Source organism: Mesoplodon densirostris, chromosome 10 (assembly GCF_025265405.1).
Source record: "Mesoplodon densirostris isolate mMesDen1 chromosome 10, mMesDen1 primary haplotype, whole genome shotgun sequence".
NCBI lineage: Eukaryota > Metazoa > Chordata > Mammalia > Artiodactyla > Ziphiidae > Mesoplodon > Mesoplodon densirostris.
In genome coordinates, this window is record NC_082670.1 from 80,950,976 (window position 1) to 80,968,594 (window position 17,619).

Genomic DNA, 17,619 nt, shown 5'->3' on the forward strand with positions numbered 1-17,619 from the left:
TTTCTAATATGTCAGCAGAAATGTCCTTTAAGTTACGTAGTCTAATTCTTCACAAACACACTTTGTAAGGCTGTCCTCAATGCATTATCCTAACGTGGCTTGGCCCAGATAACATTCTGTGTGCGATGCTCCTGCCTGGAAAAATCTGCTCTTTTTAATAACTGATTCAATAAACAGTTGACAAATGATTTCTATAATATAGTATGGCCAGAAAGCAAGGTTTGTCTCTGTCATTACACAACACATTTGACCCATCTGCAAACGTGGCCGTGTTCCCCTTACATTAGAGCTCTGTATGCCATTCTGAATAGCAATCCGAAGATCAATACACTGTCTGCTGAAAACAACAGGACATAACAAATGAATAATTTTATTTATAATAAAAGCTCCAGTCCCCAAATGGATTCCACTAATGTTCAAGTTCATTTTTCATGCTGAACTCAAGATGAGAGGTAGACACAGCCCAATGCAAGGGGAGGGGAGTGAAGTATTAACTATATTGGCTCAAATTTTTTCAAGCCACGAACAATAGCTGGGCTGCACCAAGGTACATGAATAAAACGTTTGCCGCCGAATTCTGAAGATGCAATCTCCAAAATGCTTCTGTTCTCTCACCAAGACTCGCTGAAAAGCATTTTCCAGTAACAAGAAATTAATGGATTAAAGACATTCTGACATATGCTTCCACAGTGTTGTACCACAGAAGCCAAAGCCTATTCAATAGGCTTTAAACACTGTTTGCAATGAGCAGGAGTGTTTGCTTTAGGTGGGGACAAGGAGGGATTGTGGCTCTTTTGAGAATGAAGCAAATAGTTTTGCTTCAAAAGCATATCTGCAGTCCCTGATCTGACAGTTTTTTTCCTCCTCAGAAATGTACAAAAAAAGTCAGTGAGCAAAGTCAAAAGAAAAAAAGGGTTGAAGAGGGGGGAGCAAAATGTTAAAGAGAACACAAGTTCAAAGATGACATTTACAAGTCTCTCTTGAATGGCACACTCCCCAAAGGTCACCTGAATACTCTTGTTAAAAAGAGATAATCAAAAATACAAAATAGAATTTTCCGGTTCACATAAGATAGCAATATACTGCCCTTAAAATACAGACTTGTCCACTGGCCAATTAACATGCAAAAAAAGAAAAAAAAAATGGAAAAGAATCTTTTCCCATTCACTGCATTTAGACTTAACTCACCACACGCATAACAGAAAAGTAAACAGGATTGTAACTGACAGAGCATGTAGGGAAAGTTGGGAAAATACAGCTTGAATAAGATAGTAAAAAATCTGGAATAAAATGGTGACAAGACATGGCTTTGTGCATGGGAAGACTGAAAAAGCAGGATTTCAGTCTTAACTGAAACTATCCACATGCTCCTGATGTTTACAGATTCACTTTAAATTCAGTCAACATAATACTTTTGGGTACTAAGAAAACGAGAACGTGCAAAGAGTAGGTTTTGCCCCCATCCCTTCTCAGGAACTAATGATTCAGTGCAGGGACAGACAGGAATGAACACATTTCTGGCCTGATGCAGATTGGGATCTGTGTTTGGCATGATGCCTGGAACAGAGTAGCTCAGTAATAAACTGTTGAATGAATCAACATGACAATAAGGAACCAAGTGTCACACAAAGGATGGAATATTTTTTTCTTAAGAGGGCAGGACAGGTATCGATGCACTTTAGCTGAAATGAAAAGGATGGGAAGGATCTCAAGGTGAAGAGAGAGGCAGGGTAAAGGATGGGGAAAAAAACAGGTAAAGGGAAATACAACACTTGTTTAAGGAAATAGTTGCAAAGTGGGAAGGTTGAGTCAAGATAATGAAAATCTTTTAAAAGGATGCTAAGGAATTTGGACTTTATCCTCAAATAAAAGGAGATTCATTATATTCATCAGTGGTTTGTTTGCAAAAGAAGAGGAGAGTGGTAGCATTAGAGCTGTGGTTTAGAGTGAGGTGTAGGCTGGGCTGGGGAAGTCCAGGCGTAGATATGGTACAAGAAGCTAGATGACCTAGAAGACCCACAGCAAGGGGCCTACCTAGGGCAGGTAGGGTAGAACACTCGGGGGTTAAAGCCCACTGCAGCCATCTCCCCATTTATTGTATGAAACATCAGTGGGCAGAGCCATCCACAGCTTCAATTCCCGAATCTCGGGACAAAAGAACATCGCCTTCTGCAAGCGAATGAGTAACTTCTTAAGATTCTTCTCACAGGTGTCACCTAACAGAGTACCAAGGTAAAGTAAAATATAAAGTTTCAGAATCATCATATAAAAAGGATTGCCTGAATCCATTATCTCCTGGTCCTGAAACCACTTTTTTTAAAAAAAAATTTATTTTATTTTTTATACAGCAGGCTCTTATTAGTTATCTATTTTATACATATTAGTGTATATATGTCAATCCCAATCTCCCAGTTCATCCCACCACCCCTCCCCCTGCCTTCCCCCCCCTTGGTGTCCATACGTTTGTTCTCTACATCTGTGTCTCTATTTCTGCCTTGTAAACCGGTTCATCTGTACTGTTTTTCTAGATTCCACATATACGCATTAATATATGATATTTGTTTTTCTCTTTCTGACTTACTTCACTCTGTATGACAGTCTCTAGGTCCATCCACATCTCTACAAATGACCCAGTTTCATTCCTTTTTATGGCTAATATTCCATTGTATATAGGTACCACATCTTCTTTATCCATTCATCTGTCGATGGGCATTTAGGTTGTTTCCATGACTTGGCTATTGTAAATAGTGCTGCAATGAATATTCGGGTGCATGTGTCTTTTTGAATTATGGTTTTCTCTGGGTATATGCCCAGGAGTGGGATTGCTGGGTATATGCCCTGAAACTACTTTAAACACTGTAGATGTAAAACAGCTTTACAGAGTATACTGATTACAAAAAAGTTCCAGTTCTCACTGTTCTCATCCCCAGAAAGGGCCGGGTCCTTCTTGCTACCTTCCAAACACACTGAGGTTTGTTAATTTTAATACAATGTTCCCCTTGTCCTTGACATTTACTCAAAGAGATGGTGACTGACCAGGACTCATTTCCAAAATGACAATCCCAGTGCCGTCTGAAACAAAACTAGTCATCATTCACTAACTGTTCACTATTCACTATGAACATTTTCCTTGAAGCAGACACCTCAACTTTGAGTTCAAACACATATATGACCCATCTTATGCATCACACTTTCAGAGTTGGTTAAAAAGACCGTGAAAAATCAAGCTTCTTACTATCAAGAAACAAGTTAAAAAATCACAAAGCAACGTTCATTCCATTATTAACCATTTTTTAAAAAGTGCAACTCTGCAACTTCATATTCTTTCAGTCCAAGGCATTAAGATTTGTTCATCTCAATTCACATTTTCATCCCAAGTTCCCTCAGTTCTCTGACAAAAGTCAATTAAAAATGGCAGCCAATGAGAGATAGCATTTAAACAATATTCTTTTGACACTGGAATTCTCAGACATTTTGCTTAAAAAAATATTCCTCAAAGGAAAAAGGCAACCACAAACTTGCAACAATATCAAATGAGAAAATTAAATTATTCTGTTATTTCAAGAACTTCAAAGTCTTTTAGAAAAAGTCAATATAAAATTGGTATACAACTTAAAAATTGTTTTATCCTTTCTAAATCATTCTAGATTTTTTTACTTCAATACACAGAAGAATGTAATTTTCTAATCTTGTATACTTATAATTTTAAATATTTTTATAAAGTTAAGAGTTAAGTATTATCAAGAAAATATATATATATTATTTACTAGTTTATTGCTATCATCATTAGTTTTGTAGGTTTACAAAATTTAGGTTAAAATTTCCATTCAAGGAATTTGGGAGTCTACCACAGAAATCACAATTATCTTCTGGTGCATGTTTTGTTAGTTGTATTTTTTTAAGTGTACAACAGTTACATGGCCAAGAAAGAAGATTATTCATAAAGTTTTCAAGCATTTTGAAAAATCCCATTTGAAAAAAATATAACTTACACTGGAAAAAATTTTGACACATTTGTAGATTCAGAATAACTGAGAAATCTATTTCAAAGTAGAATCATGCCTCAACGTGGACATGATCATTATGTTCGAATACGAAATTTTATACTTTGTTGCCCTCTGCATAGTAAATTAAATTAGGGGGGAAAGAGAAAAAAAAATCTGAGGAGTCAATACAAATGTCATATGCATACAGTCACGAGGGATAATTTCAATAACACAAAAATAACTCTCCAGAGCATTTCACCAAATCCTGCTTCTCCCACTGCAAAGAATGAAGCTTCTACTGAAACTGATGGTCAGATGGAAATAAAATACTCTACCACCAATGGCACTGGACAATGATCTAGAAGCTGGGATGTTTTCCAAGAGAAAATGCCATCTCAGACCCTAACATGAAAAAAATATTTTGTAAGTATATTTATGTGTTTGAATTTAATTAAAATTCATAGCTTGAATGATCTCCAAGAGGTAAACAAACCAAGTCAGTCTCAAATCTTCATATAATCTTCACATAACCTTACTTCCAAATCACAAGAGGGCCACCCAATCTCTATCTTACTATTAAAATTCACAATTGATAACTGAAAACAAAGGGCTCAGGATATTCATTGGATCCATTTTAGAAGCGCCTATTTATTTACACAGCTAGGATAGTGAAAAGGTCAAGCAAAAAATCACCTCCAAAGCCACGGTTGCTAAGCAACTCTTTTCAGAAGTTTTGCAACAGTGATCAAGCATATTACTGGTGCCACCAACTGGATTCAGAATAAATGTGAATAACATCTTACCTGGTTTCTCCAAAGGGGGAGGTTGGAGGATCCTTGCTTAGCTTTTCGGACAGATCCTCGAGGTCAATCCTGTATTTATTTGGTCTGTTAGAATCAGAGGCTTTCTAATTTTTCTCTCTTTAAAAAAAAAAAAAGGATACGTCCAGGTACCACAGGTTTCCTGTTCACCAGGGCAAAGGACAGTTCTGTTTTGAGAAACACCACAGAGGGCTTGATGAGATGTTGGCCGAATCTGAATGACATTTCCTCACGGTTTGAATTCTGGAAGAGAAGATGATGTAGAAAATGGACATTTATAAAATTCAGTTGAGAAACTCAGATCATATACCACTTTAAAGAAAACAAAGTCCATTACTACAGATTCTTAGTTGTAAAGAAGACATCATTGAAGCTGTTCCCCATTTAATGTCCGCTAAGATGTATTCTGGGTAAGTCCTCCTAAAATATTCCACTCTCTCTATGCTGGTTGGATTTACAGTTTTCAAGCAAAAGCTTGTATGTGTCTTCTTAAACCCCTCTGCACTTCGGGGAGCCACCTTAACCCAAATCCACTAGGTCCAATCTGTCAGGTACTATTTTTAACCATCTGTTTCATCATCTTCGCTAAGCTGAAAATTTTCATGGTTAAGCATTGACTATAAACCTTCTCATTCTTAAAGAGGTACCTGTGGGGACTCACTTTTCTCAAATGGTTTTATCTTTGTTTATATAAAAGCAATTTAGAAAAAGTATAAACACTGTTTGACCTTGTGTACAATTACAAAAGCATGTGGGTACTCCCAGAGAACTATAGCAAAATTTCAAAAATTAAAGCGAAAAAAATTGAGGAAAAAGAAGGGACAAAATAGAGTTCAAGATGAAAACAATTCCTGGTTGATGCAGATGTATTATGCAGCAAGGTATGTGAAATGCTGCATATCCTCTTTTCTAGAGAAAGCCATGGGTTGGGGTAGTGGGGAGAAGACAGGGGAAAGCAAGATTTGACACTTGGCATCTAGGGTACCAAGGAATGATTTTCCATCAGTCAATGCCTATACATGACAAAGTTACTTTCTGAATGACTAAAACACACCTTCCTTGGGAAATCACTTCATTTTTCTAATTCAGGAACCACCCTACTATAAAACTGATGAAAACTGAACCCCTCATGGGAAAATAGAAATAAGACTACAAAAAGGATGACATCAGAAAATGGAAGACCATTTTATAAAGCATACCAATAAATGTGCAATTGTTTAATGGTGCTAACATTCTCAATGACCCAAAAGATACAGAGGGCTATGCAAAATTCATCTACTTTAGAAGCACTCAAATAGTTGGAACTTAACACATTTCAGGTACAAAGAATAGTATGGAAGTTTTGCCTCAGTGACACAAATACTGGTTTCTAGAACAATTACAACCATCTCACAAAAACGAAAGGTCAGTAAGGACATTGAAAATCATCTAACCCAGTGGTTTTCAAGGTGTGTTCCCTGGAGCAGTAGCATCAACATCACCTGGGGAAATCAGAAAGGCAAATTCTTGAGTCCTACTCCAAACCTATTAAACCAGAAACTCTGGGAGAAGGGCCCAGAAATCTATGCTTTAATCTGCCTGGGTGATTCAGGACCACTGATCAAACCCAACTATTCTCCCAATCCTTTCCTGCAGAATCTTTGCCTGGTAGCTTGTTAGCCCATGTTTGAACATACTCAGTGACAGGACGTTCACTATCCATTCCTTCCAAGATTATCAGCTCCAGCAATTATATGGTTGCCCTTCATACTAATTCCATCTTTTTGTGATGGATTTATGCCTTGAGGGTCATATGAAACAAGTATCATGCAAGTGAAAGTGCTTTAGATATCTGAAGTTAACCTTTATTTATTCCCTCCAGTTTTTCTAGAATAAACATGCAATTCATTTCAATCATCCTACAAACAGCATTGATTCAAGTGCCCTAAAGCTATCTGTGTGGTTTTTTGTTGTTGGTTTCTTTTCGCCTGCCCAGCATCCATTTTCTGTAGTTTTGGCCATACCACCCTAATTTTTCTTTGGGTAATACCCCACCATATTCCATATGTTGGGGCACTCCTACTGCCTGGTTCTAGGGATGGGAAAGTGACCCAGCCATCAGTAGTCTTTTGTCACATGAGTGATTCAGGAGTGGACACAGGACAAAAAAACGAGCCAATCAAAGGAAGGATATCCATGAAAGGATCACTGCTGATACTATGGGGAAAGGGCTTTCTTTCTTCTAAGATGCCAAACTGGTAGGACATGAACCTGGAGAGCTAGAGGATACACCAACAAGAGGCTGCCTGATATTAGAGCCAACATGGAGGCCAGGAAAGCCAAGATACAGAGAGACCCATACCTGACGACACTGAGCACCTGGATCTAACAGTGCTGGAAGGATTATATGTCCCTGGAGTTTGTTTCCTCTAATGGATAATTGTACAGAGTTGACTTAAGCATATGCTCTAGCTGATGAGCTACTATTACGAGTCCATGAAAGACTCTCTTCTAGTTTTCATTTTTCTTCTTATCATCATTTTTGTTTCTTCCTTTATGCCCAAACTTGTTCCTTCCTCTCCCACGCCAGGGCTTCATTTTTTATTTTAATATAATTAATGTTGTATTTATAAGCTTCATGGCAGTTTTATAAATATTTTACACATCAAACATATATAGGGCTCTTGTACATACTTTTTAAATTTGTACAGAAGTTGTATCATGCTTTAAAACTCATTCTGCCTTTTTCTCTCAACACTGTTTTATAGACTCATTCATGTTGTTATAAACAGATGTAATTTACACTTTCTCACTGCATTCCACTGTCATTTTTCTTGTCCATTCTTTTAGTGCTGAAGAACTAGCTTTCTCCAGTCTTTCACCACAAATAACACTAATGACCATACTTACATGTATCTCCCTGGGTGTCTAAGCTAGAGTCCCATTATTGGGTTTTAGCTTAGGTATTGATACATACTTAGATTTTTAAAAATATGCACTATTTTGCAATCCTTGAAGCACTATATGCAGATTTCTATTTTCCCACATCTTTGCCAACACTTGGCAGTATCTGATTTCCAATGTTTTATTGAAATGATAGGCAAAAGGCATCCTATATTTTTAATTAGCTTGTCTCCAATGTGATATGTGTATGTGCACATTCCTCCCTGTATGAATCGCCAATTCGTACTTTGCCCTCTTTTGTATTGGTTTCTTCCCTCCTATTTTCGGATTTTTCTGGAGTCCCTTATATATTTAAATACTGATCTTGGTCTATTAAACATGACAGCTGTATTTTCACCATCTGTTAGTTTTTCTATTGTACACTCCATTGGACAAAAAGCATTCATCTTGAGGTATTCAATTTTTTTATGGTTTGTTCTCTGTGAATATTGTGAAACAAACACTTCTCTACCATAAGGTTACAAAAATGTATTCTTGGGCTTCCCTGGTGGCACAGTGGTTGAGAGTCTACCTGCCAATGCAGGGGACGCAGGTTCGTGCCCCGGTCTGGGAAGATCCCACATGCCACGGAGCGGCTGGGCCCGTAAGCCATGGCCTCTGAGCCTGCGCATCCAGAGCCTGTGCTCCGCAACGGGAGAGGCCACAACAGTGAGAGGCCCGCGTACCGCAAAAAAAAAAAAAAAAAAAAAAAAGTATTCTTAAATTTTCATCTATTAGCTTTATAAATATTTTCACTCTTAACAGTTAGGTATTTAATCTACTTGGAGCTTTGTTTATGGTATGAAGTACAGAAATGGTTTCATTTTTCTCCTTTTGTGAGCCAAATTTCCTAGCACCAATTGCTGGGAATGATAACACTGAGTTTCCATATGTACACAGGGGTGAGTCTGGACTTTATTATATTCTGTTTCTGTGCTAGATGCTGGAGAACAAGGGGAGACAATTTTTTTTTCTCTAAAGGGCCAGATGCAGTCTGTTGTAACTACTCAACACTATCATGGAAGTATGAAAGCAACCATAGACAATAAATAAAGGAATGGATGTGGCTATGTCCCAATAAAACTTTATTTGTAAGAACAGGCAGCAGCCTGGATTTGGCTTGTGGACTGTAGTTTGCCAACTCCTGCTGTATAATGTTTATGCTTTGTAAAGAGAAGGTCCTTCTTTATTTATTCTCTCAAATAAATTTTAGATTCAACTACACCCCTTCAAAAAGACTCTTGCTCAGGCATTGATTAGAACTGCACTGAATTTAAATTTTAATGGGCGAAATATGACATCTTCACAATATTCAGCCAATCCATTTATAAATGCTACATTTATGATCTATAATACTAAAATAAAACTCTTGTAATAGGGTTTTAAATTTCCCTTATATGTTTTATGAATTCTTTCTTAGATTTATTCCTAGATAGCTTTTAGTTTATGTCAGTACTGTAAATGGTATCCTATCATCGTCATAGTTTATAATTGGTTACTCCCAATACAGACAAAAGCTATTGATCTTTTTATGTTGCGCTTATAAGCTGAACTCTTTTACTGCTGTTAATAGTTTCAGCTGATTCTCTTTGGTTTTCTATATAAATGATTTTACTTAGAAATAATAATTATATATTTCATTTCACTTATTCTACTTATATTTCTTTGTCTTACTGCATTGGTGGGGTATCTGGTAATATGTTGGTAAGTAGAAGCAACACAGGCATTCTTGTTTTGTTCCCAATCTTAACAGGAGTGAGTTTCAAGTTTTGTTTTCTCCATTAAAAATGACATATGCAATAGGTTTTTAGGAGAAAGCCGTTAAAAAGCTAAAAAAAATTCCCTATTTCAAGTTTGCTAAGAGTTGATTCCATCTGGAAAAGAAAAAACTTAACTTTATTAAATGCTTTTTTTTATCATTGATCACCCAATCTCTCATTCTTTGCCATTAATGTGGTAAATTACAGTGAAAGATTTTTTTAAACACTGAAACTTCCTTTCACTTTTATGATTAATTCAACTTAGTCACAATGTACTATTTTTTAATACGTTGCTAGATTTGAATTATTTGTGTTTTTCAATGTCATAAGTCAAGTTGGCCAATATTTTTTACCTGTTTTTTGTTTTCAAAATTAAACTTAATGGCTTGGCTTTTTTCTTTGTTCTATAAGAAGTTTTATGAACAGGATTTTCTGTTCCTTGAGAATTAAATAGAACTTGCTTGTCAAACTGTCTGGGCCTCTTTTTGTATTTCAGGGATGTGTAGTTTTGATTATCATTACAATTTATTTAATGGTTGTTAAGTGTTTTCTTGCATTAATTTTTTAGCCATATATCCTTTTCACTTAAGTGTTCATCTGTATTGGTAAAAATTTATATTTTTTTAACAGATTATTATATCTAGCCTATGAAATTTTTCAAAGGACCATTTTTTGGTTCTTTGTTTTTATTAATTTTCTCTATTTTGTTCCTTATTTTCTGTGTTTATATTTGTGTCCCCCCCCCTTTTTTTTTCCTTCCTTATTTCCTAAGATTTACCATGTTGCAGTTTTTCTAATTACTTGAGTCAAACATTGAGCTTGTGGAGTTGCAGACTTTCTAGTTCTCTCTTGAGTAACAAAAGCTATATATTGCCATCAAAGTACTCCATTAGCTATCTCTCTCAAATTTTGAACTATTGTGCTTTTATTATCACTCAGCTTTAAAATTGTGTTATTCTTGTTATCATTTCCTATTTAACCTGAGGGTTATTTCATAGTATGTCTTTTCATTTCCAACATATGGAATGCATTTGCTATCTTTCTGTTAATAATGAGTGATTTTAAAGCACTATAGCTAGAGAATAGAACCTCGATAGTGTTGATTCTTTAGAATTTGAGGCTTCCTTCCTGATGCATTGAAAGTTGAAGCATGTGCCTAATCCACATGCCCTCCAAAATAAAATATATGCTGCATTTGTTGACTAAGCAGTTCTACTACGTGGTAGAGCAAATTCACTGTCTGTTATCCAAATCTTCCTCTGCTTACTTTTTGTCTTAATTGTTTCATCGGTTTCTGAAAACACTGCGTTAGATTTCTAACTGCAATTGTTTAATCAATGTCAAATGCCAGAAATTACTGCTTACTATATTATGGCACGTGCATAAGTCCCTGCTTATTTTACTCCCTTGATCTATTGTTCCTTTTTCATTTTGTCTGTATTTTACAACCATAAATTTTTCCATCCCCTTATCTTCAATCTGTGTTCTTTTAAATATTTTTTATAAACATTATAGCATTTACGGAGAGGGTGTGGAGAAAAGGCAACACTCTTGCACTGCTGGTGGGAATGTGAATTGGTACAGAGAACAGTATGGAGGTTCCTTAAAAAACTACAAATAGAACTACCATATGAACCAACAATCCCACTACTAGGCATATACCCTGAGAAAACCATAATTCAAAAAGAGACATGTTGGGGCTTCCCTGGTGGCGCAGTGGTTGAGAGTCCGCCTGCCAATGCAGGGGACACGGGTTCGTGCCCCGGTCTGGGAAGATCCCACATGCCACGGAGCGGCTGGGCCTGTGAGCCATGGCCACTGAGCCTGCGCATCCGGAGCCTGTGCTCCGCAACGGGAGAGGCCACAACAGTGAGAGGCCCGTGTACTGCAAGCAAAAAAAAAAAAAAAAAAAGAGACATGTACCAAAATCTTCATTGCAGCTCTATTCACAATAGCCCGGAGATGGAAACAACCTAAGTGTCCATCATCGGATGAATGGATAAAGAAGATGTGGCACATATATACAATGGAATATTACTCAGCCATAAAAAGAAACAAAACTGAGCTATTTGTAATGAGGTGGATAGACCTAGAGTCTGTCATACAGAGTGAAGTAAGTCAGAAAGAGAAAGACAAATACCGTATGCTAACACATATATATGGAATTTAAGAAAAAAAATGTCATGAAGAACCTGGGGGTAAAACAGGAATAAAGACACAGACCTACTTGAGAATGGACTTGAGGATATGGGGAGGGGGAAGGGTAAGCTGTGACAAAGCGAGAGAGAGGCATGGACATATATACAGTACCAAACGTAAGGTAGATGGATAGTGGGAAGCAGCCGCATAGCACAGGGAGATCAGCTCGGTGCTTTGTGACCGCCTGGAGGGGTGGGATGGGGAGGGTGGGAGGGAGGGAGGCGCAAGAGGGAAGGGATGTGGGAACAGATGTATATGTATGACTGATTCACTTTGTTATAAAGCAGAAACTAATAATAAAAAAAAACATTATAGCATTTAGCTTTCTATCCATTGGACAATCTGTCTTGATTAGTTTAACCTCCATACTATTTCATCTTTTTGTTCCACTTTTTTCTCCTTCCTACCTTCCAGGTAGATCAAGTTTTTTCCTACTGTACAAAAATAAAACATTCTATTTTGTTTCAGTAGTGGTTATTATCTTATTACAATCCATACTAACACTCAATTTCCCTGTCAATATCTAAAAGTAGATCCATATCTCTGTCCTTAGCATATACTTACCACCTTGGATCTCTCAGATCTCATCCTCCACCTTCCCCTTGTCCAATTTCTGATCTTTTAAAATAATATAGTGCTATAATTTCAAATAGTTATTACATGCTGGTTTTGTTTTTTGGCCACTGCTCACTCCAGTGATATTTTTCATTTATCTTATTTTCAAAGGTCCACAGACATCCCCTTACACCAGGCAGCAATGGGCTTTGGACTACCTCCCCTTATGAATTTTAGCTCCCTCTTTGGTTTTTGCCTCCCACCCCGCACCTTTTTTCCAAAGTTCAACTATACCTTTGAGTAAATATTTGTATATTTTATATAGCATTTCAAATTTTTTTTTAGTGGACAATTTTCCAATTATCTACCCTATAATATTCCTAGAAACTAAAGTTGTCATTGCTGTCTTCTCTGTGTGTCCTCTTCTTACGAAGACACAAGTCATTGGATTTAGGACCCCCTCCAATCCAGTATAACTTCATCTTAACTAATTATATCTGCAAAGATCTTATTTTCCAATAAGGTTAAGTTCTGAGGTTCCTTTTAGCAGAGATATTATTCAACCCACTACAGAAAACTTTCCTGATTCCTACTGTTTGGATGTCTATTAACCTTTTCCATATAAGGTCTTCAGTTTTCAGGGGATTCTTTATATTCTTGGTCATTATTTTTTTTTCAAATATTCCCTGACCTCAGTTTACTTCTCTGCCTTCCAGGGATTCTATCTGCTGGGGTTCTGGAAGCCCACCCCAAAATGTGCCTCAGTGGCATACTGATTATTTTGTATTAAAGCTACTTAAGAAATGGACAATGCAAGTGGGACACTCTGACCCTCCTTTCTGTCTCCGTGAAAGCAGGAAATAAATCTCCCTTATGAAAGGTGCTTTCCTGGCATCCAGAGGTAGAAGAACACCCTCATCTCCTGAGACAGGGAATTCAGGCCAAGAAGCCTGTATAGGGCCTCCCTGGTGGCGCAGTGGTTGAGAGTCCGCCTGCCGATGCAGGGGATACGGGTTCGTGCCCCGGTCTGGGAGGATCCCATATGCCGCGGAGCGGCTGGGCCCGTGAGCCATGGCCGCTGGGCCTGCGCGTCCGGAGCCTGTGCTCCGCAACGGGAGAGGCCACAACAGTGAGAGGCCCGCATACCGCAAAAAAAAAAAAAAAAAAAAAAAAAGAAGCCTGTATAAACAAACCTTGTTACTTCTTTAATTTACTACCCGGAGCCCAAACTCTGTTTAGATTCTTCACTGATTGAACATCCAAAACCTGTTTCTTTGTCCTTTCAGTTCCTCACAAATTTATTGTTTCTTTGTCTAAAAAGTATAAAAGCTGCCTGCTCTGGCCACTTCTTAGGTCCTAGACCACCATGCACATGAACTAAAATTTGTTTCTTTTTCTCCTGTTAATCTCTCTCATTATCAATTTTGTCATTAGTCCGGCCACCAGAATTCAAGAGGGGTAAAGGGGAAATTTTTCCCTCTCCGACATATCTAACACTTCTATTCCTTCTCCCTCTCAAGTCTTTCTTCAGTCTTCTCATATTTTTTTTCTTCCTGACACCTTTTGGGAGACAGCCTTAATCCATCTGACTGCTGATGAATATCAGCATGAATATAAGCCATCTACAATGCTGGTTCCTAGTGTTACATATTAGGCTTAATTATGACCCATCTCTCCTCTATTTGAGGCTACCCCGTCTCTCACTTCCCTCCTTCTCAGGCATTACTCTTGCCAATGAGCTCATTTATTTCTAGTGCATTTCTTCTCATGATTTCAGCCTGCCAACAATTTGAAATGTTAACTGACCTCTTCACTGTTCCTTCCCTTTTGGTATGCCTACACAACTCACAAACTACCCTTTGTTGAGAGGAAGCATGAAGAGGTGGAATGAGTATTCAAAGCACACGCACTGAGTCTTGGTTCTATCACTCCCTGATCCTCAGCGATTCACTGAACTTCTCACCCTCAGATATCTCACCTGAAACTAATGGATGACAGATACTGTATAGCACAGGAAACCTTACTCAGTATCTTGTAATAACCTATAATGGAAAAGAATCTGAAAAAGAATATATACATATATTTTTGTATATGTGTGTGTGTGCATGTGTATATATATACACATACATACACATATACATATATACACATATACATATATATACACATATTGGGTTGGTCAAAAACTTCATTCAGGTTTTTTCCTAAGATATTATGAAAAACCCAAATGAACTTATTGGCCAACCCTATATATATAAAACTGAATCATTTTGCTGTACACTTGAAACTAACACAACATTGTAAATTACCTATACTTCATTAAAATAAAAATTAAAAAAATGGTTGAAAGAGTATATGACATAAATCTCACTATGTCTGTCACATGACATAGGCAGCCCCAAATGGTAATATTTTAATATTTCCTTGCTCAAATCCAATTCTGCCTCTTCTTTAATTGTGGTAAAATTCTGCCCACTTGTGCTGCTAGCAGACATGCTTCCTCAAGTTTTAATTTCAGTGGAGAAGAAAAATACTCCAGGAATTATAAAGGAATTATAAATGGAACAAAGGTAGAGAAAAGTATAAGAGCCAATATTGTGTGATGGGAAGATTCCTGCAACTCCAGGATCGGAAACTGTCTGCAAGGCTGAGATAAATATTAAATAGTTTCCTCTCACATGAAAACTGCAGAAAGCAATTTTATTTTAAGCTAAAGTAAAATTGCTGATTTTTTTTTTTTTTAACCGAACAAGAAGGCTGGATGTACCAATATTCTGTGGAATTCTCAGGGGAAAATCATCTCCTGGGATCTGTTTCTTGATAAATGTGAAGATGATGGCTTCTGGCATCCGGAGAACAAAGTACTGGGTTTGGGACCTCAGTCTAAGGTTTAGGGTCTTGGTCTTATTAGTGGGCCTTAGCTAAGACAGACATAGAAGGGACTAGGCTCATTCCAGAAACAGTGACTGAGGCCTGCATGAGTCTCTATATAGACAATGACAGAGTATATTAATGAAAACAAAAATCATGTTTTTAGCCAATTAATTTTTAAATTTGTATTCCTTAGTAACAACTTGTCTTGAACTAAAAATATGTGACTTCCAGGTATTTAATGAGTCTCCATTTCCCATCTTTTCAGCTACAAAAGTTATCTGTACCTTCTCTTGACCTCTCTACCTTCTATAAGTAATGAAAAGGTCTCTACTATTCACACTTAATTTTGTGACTCGGTGAATTTCATTGGTCATTTTTTGACAGGGCTAGATAGGCAACCTAACTTGCAGTGGAAAAAGGTTCAATGGCCACAAAAGAAAATGTCCCAGAATGTGGAATTTCCCCCAGTAACAACAGAAGATAACAACGGCTCACTTCCGAGTAGACCAGGTTTCTTCCTGATTTGCCTGCAAATGTTATGTTAATGTCCAACTAAGGTAAGTGCCATACTCTTCTAACATTGTCTCAAAAAAGAAAAGTCAACCCTAGGATGCAACTAGAGATTCTCATACTAAGTGAAGTAAGTCAGAAAGAGAAAGACAAATACCATATGATATCACTTATATGTGGAATCTAAAATATGGCACAAATGAACCTATCTACAAAACAGAAACAGACTCACAGACATAGAGTATAGACTTGTGGTTGCCAAGGGGGAGGGGGTTGAGGGAGAGATGGATTGGGACTTTGGGATTAGTAGATGCAAACTATTTATATACAGGATGGATAAACAACAAGGTCCTACTGTACAGCACAGGGAACTATATTCAATATCCTATGATAAACCATGATGGAAAAGAATATTTAAAAAAGAATATATGTGTATAACGGAGTCACTTTGCTGTATGGCAGAGATTGCACAACATTGTAAATCAACTGTACTTCATTAAAAACAAACAAAAAAAAAAATAAGAAAAAGAAAAGTCAACCCTAGAATTTTTGAGCAGAAAAGGATCACCAGTTTGTTATTTTCATATTATTTCACTAAATGGAAACCCAAAATATAAACTCCTTTTTGCAAATGAGAATCTTCAAAACCCAACAACTCAAGTTTGAGAAACTCAGGACTGCAGCAAAACAGGCCATGCTCTTGAGGATGTGAAATCCTAACCACCAGACCACCAGACCACTATCCCATGATTACCTTTCCCTACAGTGAATGAGTTCTTTGCGACAAGTGAAAAGTCTGAATATTTTCACAAGCAACATAGCAGGCTGGCTACTCGAAGTGTGGTCTGCTTGTCAACCACCTCTGCCTTACCTGAGAGTTGTTAGAAATGCATATTACCAGGCTCCACCCCAAATCTACTGCATCAATCGGTATTTTAACAAGCTTCCCAGTTGTGTTATATGCACATTAAAGTTTGATAAGTACTTCCCCCAAGCACTAGTTCCAAAGCTAGGTTTATTGAAATTATCTTGGGAGCTTTCTAAAACAACAGATTTTTGAATAGGATTCTCCATCCTTAGCCCAACTCTCTAGCAAAACCTCTAGGGTGATGAGGTTAAGAATACAGCTCAAAGTACAGGGAACTCTACTTGGTGCTCTGTGGTGACCTAAATGGGAAGGAAATACAAAAAAGAGGGGATATATGTATACGCATGACTGATTCACTCTGCTGTACAGCAGAAACTAACACAACATTGTAAAGCAACTATACTCCAATAAAAATTAATAAAAAAATAATAAAGAATACAGCTCAAGAGTCAGTCTGTGAGATGGAGATAACGATAATACTTCCCAAGGACACACGTAAAGCATTTAATAAGTATACGATAAATGCCAGTCATCGTATTATGGTTAGTATTTTACCCTGGCAAAAAGTAACAGCCAATTTTATTCAGTAAACAGTTGTGATGTGTCAAGTAGTAAGCAAGTTAATGGCAAGTTGCTTGGAATAGTGCTGTTCATATAAATGGCATATAATTTTTAGTTAAGCAAAATTTTTTTAAAAAACACATTTTGGCACTACACTACCATTAGATGATTGTTAACCTCTCTATACTAGAGACAGAGCAATATCTGATTAAATAATAGATGTAACAGCTAACAGTTACTCCCTACTTACCTCATTCTAAGCAATTTCTTCATAATCCTCCTGAAAACCCTATGAGGAAGGTCCTTCATACATCAACATCTATGCATCTCTTTACTTCTCATGTATCAATTCCTAGGTTTGAGAATCGCTGTGTTCAAAGGATACTGACCCTTCAAGGCTATTGATATGTACTGCCGAATATCTCTCAGGAAATGTTTCCACAAATTTACATTCGGAAGTAGTACAGGGAGAAGGGCCATTTCCCCATAATTTTGTCAGCACTGGGCATTCTGATTCTCCAAATCTCTAACAAAAATTTGTTATTATTTAGGAATATGATATA

The 17,619-nt window shown here is 37.1% G+C and overlaps 1 protein-coding gene across 14 annotated transcripts in view; it reads right to left on the reverse strand.

Moving 5' to 3' along the window:
• FHIT (fragile histidine triad diadenosine triphosphatase) overlaps positions 1–17,619 on the reverse strand; it is a 1,490,046-nt gene that overhangs the window by 807,796 nt on the left and 664,631 nt on the right. For all 14 annotated transcript variants that reach the window (XM_060109929.1, XM_060109922.1, XM_060109919.1 and 11 more), the window contains one exon: positions 4,930–5,050. In XM_060109929.1, coding sequence (XP_059965912.1) covers positions 4,930–5,050 — 121 coding nt within the window. The remainder of the gene's footprint in view (positions 1–4,929; positions 5,051–17,619) is intronic.